General features: G+C 55.1%; 1 protein-coding gene across 1 annotated transcript in view; it reads right to left on the reverse strand.

Annotated features, from left to right (window-relative positions):
• Positions 1 to 92: 92 nt before the first annotated feature.
• The window catches only part of LOC103267004 (dynein heavy chain 1, axonemal-like), a gene marked incomplete at its 3' end in the record, with an annotated part of 7,662 nt that continues 501 nt past the window's right edge, over positions 93 to 7,253 (reverse strand). The window contains exons 2-9 of the mRNA XM_008064614.1: positions 6,005 to 6,216; positions 4,964 to 5,262; positions 3,792 to 3,942; positions 2,836 to 3,029; positions 2,505 to 2,730; positions 1,818 to 1,937; positions 1,289 to 1,371; positions 93 to 234 (exon numbers count right to left, since the gene is read on the reverse strand). Of these exons, the coding sequence (XP_008062805.1) occupies positions 93 to 234; positions 1,289 to 1,371; positions 1,818 to 1,937; positions 2,505 to 2,730; positions 2,836 to 3,029; positions 3,792 to 3,942; positions 4,964 to 5,262; positions 6,005 to 6,216 (1,427 nt within the window). The remainder of the gene's footprint in view (positions 235 to 1,288; positions 1,372 to 1,817; positions 1,938 to 2,504; positions 2,731 to 2,835; positions 3,030 to 3,791; positions 3,943 to 4,963; positions 5,263 to 6,004; positions 6,217 to 7,253) is intronic.

A 7,253-nucleotide genomic window follows, 5' to 3' on the forward strand; every position in this document is an offset into this window, starting at 1 on the left:
GTGTGTGTGTGTGTGTGTGTGTGTGTGTGTGTGTGTGTGTGTGTGTGTGGTGGGGAGTGTGTCCTAACACTGAGCCCTCAGTCACGCCCCACCTGCAGCCCTTCCAGCTTCTCCTGGAAGTTGTTCTGATCCATGATCTGGATTTTACGGAACTTCTCTTCATCCTCGGCATGCTGCTGCCGCACCATCTCTATCTGCCCGAGGAGCTTAGAAGGCCAGTTGCTGGCAGCCCATCTGGCCGGGACAGGGGTGGGATTAGAAGAAATACCACAGCTGAAATGATGGAGTGGAAGGCCAAGCAGGGGCATCCTGCCAGAAATCTAGGCAGCCAAAGTGAAGGGGAGAACAGGGGAAACCCAGGCTATGGTGGGAAGTCCAGGTGAGCAGGAAGGTAGCTACTGCCGCCAACAGAGAGGCTGCACTTTCCTCTGGGAGCTACGGTCAGCTCCTGTGAGATGCAGATCCAACATGCCAAGTGCAGTGATGGGAGGCAAACAAGAAATGAGAAGAGTGATGCTGAGTTCCCTTCTTAAGCCCCAGGGACCAGAAGGCCTTTCATTAGAGGAGGCAAAGCAACGGGTTATTTCTAGTCTGCATTTCCTTGGTGGCCAACCAGGGCCACCAGCCCAGCTTCCTTCATGTCAGACCAACCCCCCTTGCCCAGCTGACACCAGTGGTCTGTGAAATTTGGGGCTTCCATGTGCAGCAGCCCTAGGGATGCAGATCCAGGGAGAGTTTCCCACAAACACCAGGACACCCTGTCAGGCCTGTGCCTTGGGGCTCCAGGACAGGGTCCTGACGGTCCTCGTCTGCCCTTCCTGTCTGTGAAGCAGGACTGGGCAGAGGGGACTCTGGTGGCCTCATAAGCCTTGGTTGGAAGAGGGCCCCTGAGGCCCTTTCCCACAAAACAGTTGGGTAAGGACAAATGCCCCTCCCCAAGGACTGCCCACCTGGCTGGGCTTTGCCTCCTCTCAGTACTCCCAAGGGGCCCGGTCCAGGGTAAACATGAGTCAGGTGGTTGACAGGACATACCACTAGGGTACAGCTGGGTCCCTAGGTCATGAGGCCCAAATGATTTATTTCTGCTCCATTGGCCACCTAGCCCTGCCTGGTCCCCCTGTGGACCATGTGTGGAGCCATGGTCTCTGGCATCTCAGTAGGGCATTTCTGGTGAGACCACACAGCCTGCAGCAGCGGGGGCATTTAGGAGCCACTGAAGCTCAGCAGTTCTTCCCTCACCTCCTGCTGCTCCCCTCCTTCCCGGTGTGGGGACCAGGCTCCCACTCACTTGTCATTGAAGTCATCTGAGCTGAGGTTGTAGAGGAATTCATCCATGATTTGGTAGTCATCCATGACTTTTACAATCCGCTCCTGCATGGACAAGTGATGATGAGAACTGCATGTGTGCTGGGGAGGGCTAAGTAACTAGGACCAAGATCCCCAGAGTGGCTGGGTGCTAGGGAGGGGCTGCTCTTTTCCAGAGAAGGGAGGCCTTGGGCAGGGAAGGAGGCGCAGGGTGCAAGGGTAGCATTAGGTTCAGGGTTCAGGGCCATGGCCACCACACCCCCAACTTCCAATCATGTGACCTATGCCTCCAACCCTCCTGAGCCCCCAGACAGCATAGTCCTGAATCTCTATGGCACTCCCAGCTCACAACCCCTCAGCCCTACCTGTCCTCTGTGTATCTACCTCTCCTCCAGCCTCCTGGCTCCTGATCTCCCAGTTCCTTCCTGCTTTAGCCCTTGTACTCTCAACACCAGTTCTGCTTCTCCCAACCCCCAGCCCCCAGCCCCCAGCGCTCCATGTGCCTGCCTCACCTCCAGCCCCACCAGCTTCTCAGGGATGCCCTTCATCCACTCTCTCAGCTCAGCCAGTTCCTCAATGCTGTTGGGCTTCTCGTAGATCTTACGGCTGATGCTGCGGAACTCATCACAGATCTGGCAGTGGAAGAAGGGCGCTGGGAAGAGCATTGTGCTGTCCCCATGCCTTGTATGGGCCTGCTCCTCCTCCTCCATCTCCAGTGTCTCCCAACAGATAATTGTACCCTGCTACCACCACACCCAACAGTGGCTTCCAAGAGCAGTGCTCCTGATGGGCCCCCAGGTTGCTGAGGACTCTCAGTGGGGCAAGGGTATCACCCAGCATGCTTTATCCTCCCAGCCTCTTCCAACCCTATCAATACACACAGGCTTCAAGGCCTGCCCTTGCACACCCCTAGCTCCATGACAATCCATCCCAGGGTATCCTTTATGAAGGCTTCCCAGGTCTCTACAAGTCTGGGGAAGGAAAAGATAGAAACTCCCTTTCCTGGGACCTCCCATATGGAACTGGTCCCTAAAGACAGGCAGAGATTGGGCCAGGGTGACTTCCAGTTCTTTCCATTGGCCTGGGCATCTGCAGGCACCCTGCCTGCCTGGGGCTATCTTGCTAGTAGGAATACACTGTGTGTGTGAGGGCATGTGTGTGTTGCTATGGTCACTGAGGATGGGCAGGTGGGCACTTACGCTGTCCACCTCCTTGTGCAGGTTCTTGGCAAGGATGTCCAGCATGGAAGTGGCCAGGGCCTTGCGTTTTTTGGACAGGCTCTGCTTGATGTTGTCGGTGTTGACATAGAAGGGCCCAATGACAATGCTGCTGGGCAGTGAGTTGTCCAGGATCTCTTTTTCCTGTAGGTGGGTGAGCACCACCTCCCGCACCTCCTGGGCCAACGGGCACTTTGTCTGGTAGGCCCTGAGGACACGTAGCACACACAAGAGGGCAGAGGATGGTGAGCAGAGTGGGCAGGAGATACACACACACAGACACACGGATGTACTCCAGCATGCGAGCACGCACTTGAGGAAGGTGTTGATGTCATTGTTGTTCAGCTCCAGATACTTTCTGAACTCCTTGGCGTAGGCCTGCAGTGGGATCATGGCCTTGCGCACAGCGTTGGCAATGATGGCCCGTAGCTCCTCCACCAGTGGCTCATGAAACCCCACTGACTCCAGCAGGGGGTCACCGCTGATAAAGATGTCCTCCATCACCAGCTGTGGAGGAAAGGGACGGGGGGGGCAGAGGGGTTGGAGATGGAGCATCCTTCTGAGGAGCAGGGCAAGCAGGAGATGGTATGGCCTAAAGACTGTGTGGGTAGCAGTGTGGCCAAGCACAGTGAGCCAGGGGGAAGGGATTGCTGTGCTGTGTCTCACAAGAATAAGTAATTATAACTCCTGCTGCCACCAGGCCCACTGAGGGGCAGCATCTACCTCTGTCCGGGCCTGACTCAGCCCAGTGACAAGAAAAGGAGCAGAAGGGGCAACTGGGTCACAAAGGCTCTGATTGCCCAGCAAGGGAGATATAAGGGGCTTGTGTTACAGAGGTTCTTGGGCCTGGAAGTGGGCTATGTGCAGCTGGGTGTGTGTGCAGCAGTGGTTCTATGCATGGAAGACAACCTGTGTCCACCTCTTGAGATGAAGGAGGAGGCCAGGAGTTGAGTGGGATCAAGAGGTGGGATCTAGGTTAGACATGGCTATGCAAGAGTGGTCCAACAAGCCCAGGAAAGTCCCAACACTTAGCCGCTATGGGACCTTAGGCTAATGATTATACTTCTCCAAGTCTCATTCACAAAATGAGGATGTTAATAGTTCACAATGGAATATTTGAGAATTACAGAGCTGAGCACACCCCTGCACAGTGGGAGGTGTGTGATAAAGTTTAATTGCTCTGATACTTGTGGCAGTACCTTGAGGCTCAGGTAGCCACTAGCAGCCAGGGCAGCAGGCACCTAGGCCCACTCACGCTGCAAGGTGTACCTTCTCCAGCTGGGGCACAGCATGGGTGGCCAGGATGCCCTTGTCGAAGAGGTTGAGCAGAGATGCCTCAAACTGCTCCAGTGGTGTGCTGTAGTGTGCCCCAGAGCTGTCCAGCACCAGGTCCACAATGAACAGGGCATTCTTCCGAGGCCTGTGGGCAATGGCTGGGCTGACTATGGGCAAGGGCAGGAGGCCGGCAGGAGGCCCAGCCCTCTTCCCTTCCTGCAGCATGATGGCTCTTGAGCTTTTCCACGCACAATACTTGCCTCCTCCTTCCTCCCAGAAACCTCCAAGTTACCAGAGTTATCAAGTTATCGGGGCCAGCCAATGTTTCTTGGCTCCTGCCACATGACCAGAGGTCCACGGGCACCACGGGAGATGGAGGACCTCCCACTCCTGTCCTGAGGTCATCAGAGCAGGTGGACCAGGTCCTAGGCACTGCAGCCCCCACATTCTCCCTGGGAGCCAATAATTTGGCTTCAGATATCCACTGCTCACCAACAACTCTCAAGCCTTGGATCCTAGCTGGGGCCTCTGATGGTTTCTGACCATGCTTAGAATAACCAGTTCCCAGTCATGACTCCAGGAGGCCCCTGGGATCTGGCCTGACCCCTATGACCTCTCCCACTTCATCCTGAGCAGCCTCCCCCCTATTCTAACCACACCTGCCAGCCTTTCCTTCCTAAACTGTCCCATGCTCTTTCTCCCCTCAGTGCCTCTGCATGCATTGGTCCGTACTTGGTACTCACTGTGATCACATTGCCTCACGACTGATTTCTTCTCATCTCAGGTCTTGGCACAGAAGCCACCTCCTCCCTGACCCCCTGACAACACAGCCTCTGCCAAAATCGGCAATGACTCTATTTATTTGCTTGCTGTGAGACCAGGGCATGTCTCTCTTGTTCCCTTAGAACCATGCTGGTGCATGGCAAGTAATCAAAGAATATTTGTTGGCTGAGTAACTCAATGACTGACTAAGTGAATGAAGGTCATCAGAAGAAATGCAAGCCAGAGCTGGTAGGACATTGCCTGGCAGCCTGTAGGAACCTGGCAGTGCTGGACACTCTGGCCCCGGTTGCCCTGGTCCCACTGCCCTGCACCATCCCAGCCACTGGGGCCTGGCAATGAACTGTTCTGGTATCAACAGGTGCCTCCGCCCAGCTGGGCCCCACCTGTAAGGGCTGTTTATTAAGTCTTCACCCCAGACCATGTCATCAGTGCAGTCAAGCACACTGCAGCAGGCATCGCTGATGAACTGGGAGAAGCTGGCCAGCGAGTCCTGCACCAGGAAGCGCAGCGTGTCCTGCAGCATGTACTTGATCAACTCCATCAGCTTGCGCAGCTTCGACATGAGGTACACCTCCCAGTTGGTCTCGTACAGGTTGTACCAGCCCTTGCTCATGTCACGGAGGCTGCTGCGCATGGCGACCTTCAGCGTGCTGATCCAGCTGTCCTTGAGGAACATCTGCACCTGGAGTGGCCGCAGGTGTCATCACAGGGTCACCCCAGGGACCCACCACTCATAGCCATGACGCTCAGGGACTGTCAGCACCAGGGTGCTTGGGACAGCCTCAGGACTCATCTGACTATGGAAGAATCTCCCTCACCCCAACTTACTGCCAACCAATACCCTTATGTGACCCGGGGAAGGAGGGAAGAAGGGAGGGAGGAAGGGAGGATGGACGGGAGAAGCAGGGAGCAAGACAAAGATGCAGAGACTTGAGAAAAGAGAGAGGCAGAAAGACAGAGAACAAGACAAAAACAAGCAGAGAGGAAAAGACAGAGAATGAGGAAGAGACAGAGACACAGAATGAGGTAGAGACAGACACGGAATAGAGTGGATGGAGGCTACACCCCACCTCCCTCATACCCCAATTCTCAGGTCAATATGCAGGTGCAGGGGCTTCCTGCTCTTCTTTCTGAGACAAAGGTCTACTTCAGAGGCAACCAGAGTTGGGAGGGAACGTGATTGGAAAGTGAGCCTTCCCTGGTTCTCCCTTTATCTCCAATATGAGCCATCACCCCTGGTCCCTACCCCAGCCTTCAGTAAGGTCTAAGAGGAGGCCAAGGCCAGGTTTTGAGAATAGCAGGAACTCATAGCCTCACCATATGGCCCATTGACTCTGGCCTTCCCCTGCGGCCTCTGACCTGTGCCTGTCAACTCCGAGGGTCTACCCTTCACCTACTACTCTATGCCCTTGATGCCCACGCACCTGGGACAAGATCTGCAACTGGATCTGCTCAAATTCCTCCAGGCGGCTGTACTTGGAGAGACTCGAGTGGAACAGGGACATGGAGGTCACCTTGTTGCACTCAGCCCTCACCTTGCTGAGGGCTGTGATGACCTCTGGCCGTGTGAGCAGGGACACAAAGGTGAAGTCCTCCTTCTGCTCCCGGAAGGGGTACTGAGGGACACTCACTAGCCCTGCAGGAGTAGGGACCAAGGACCAGCATCAGACCTGCCTAGGACACACCAGGGTCAGGACAGATCTACAGAGATGGAGGGACACTACTCTTGCCTCCTCCCAGAAGACAGGCTCACATGCCCAGATCCTCTCCTCCCTACAGCCTGCTGAGTGGCCCAAGGCTCTGGAGCTAGGTACCTGCTCTAGGATTGGTAAAGGAATTCCCTCCAAGCCTTTCCAGTCACAGACTCCTTTGAGAAGTGGGTGAGAAGTGTGGATCCCTCCCCATCCATTCCTAACCACGTTGCACACTACCCCAAGGCCCTTCCAGACCCTGCCCTGGAGCACCGAGGAAGGAAGATGTGGGCACCAGGGCCTATTAGAATGCCTACCGTCCACACCCCAGTCTGTGTCCTGGGCACATCACACACAGGAAGCCAGGTCCAAGGAGGTTAGCAGGGATCAGTGAGCTCAAAGCAAGGAGGGCTCTCGGGTCCCAGCATCCTGCTCTGAGACTCAATCTACTCTTGCCACTGGTGAAGAAACAGCTGTACCCTTTAAGTCAGATCACCAGAGGCCCTTCCATCTACCTCTGAATGACTATTTTCCTAGTACATGTTCACCTTGAGACTTTTGCGCTACTTGGATCAATATTTTCCAAAAAATGCTGGGGGCAGTGGCTCATGTCTATAATCCCAGCACTTTTGGAGGTGGAAGCGAGAGGATTGCCTGAGTCTGGAGGTTTGAGACCAGCCTGGGCAACTTGGCAAGACCTCATCTCTACAATAAATCAAAAAATTAGATGGGTGTAGTGGTGCATGCCTGTGGTTCCAGCTACTTGGAAGGTTGAGGTGGAAGGATCACCTGAGCCAAACAGGTCAAGGCTGCAGTGGCCGTGAGTGTACTCTAGCCTGGGAGACACAGTGAGACTCTGACTCAATAAATAAATAAATAAGCCGGGCTCAGTGGCTCAGCCTGTAATCCCGCGCCTTGGGAAGCTGAGGTGAGTGGATTGCCTGAGCCCGCAGGTTCGAGACTCGCCTGGGCAACTTGGTGA

This window comes from Carlito syrichta, unplaced genomic scaffold (assembly GCF_000164805.1).
Source record: "Carlito syrichta isolate Samal-C Ts95f unplaced genomic scaffold, Tarsius_syrichta-2.0.1 Scaffold101915, whole genome shotgun sequence".
Lineage (NCBI taxonomy): Eukaryota > Metazoa > Chordata > Mammalia > Primates > Tarsiidae > Carlito > Carlito syrichta.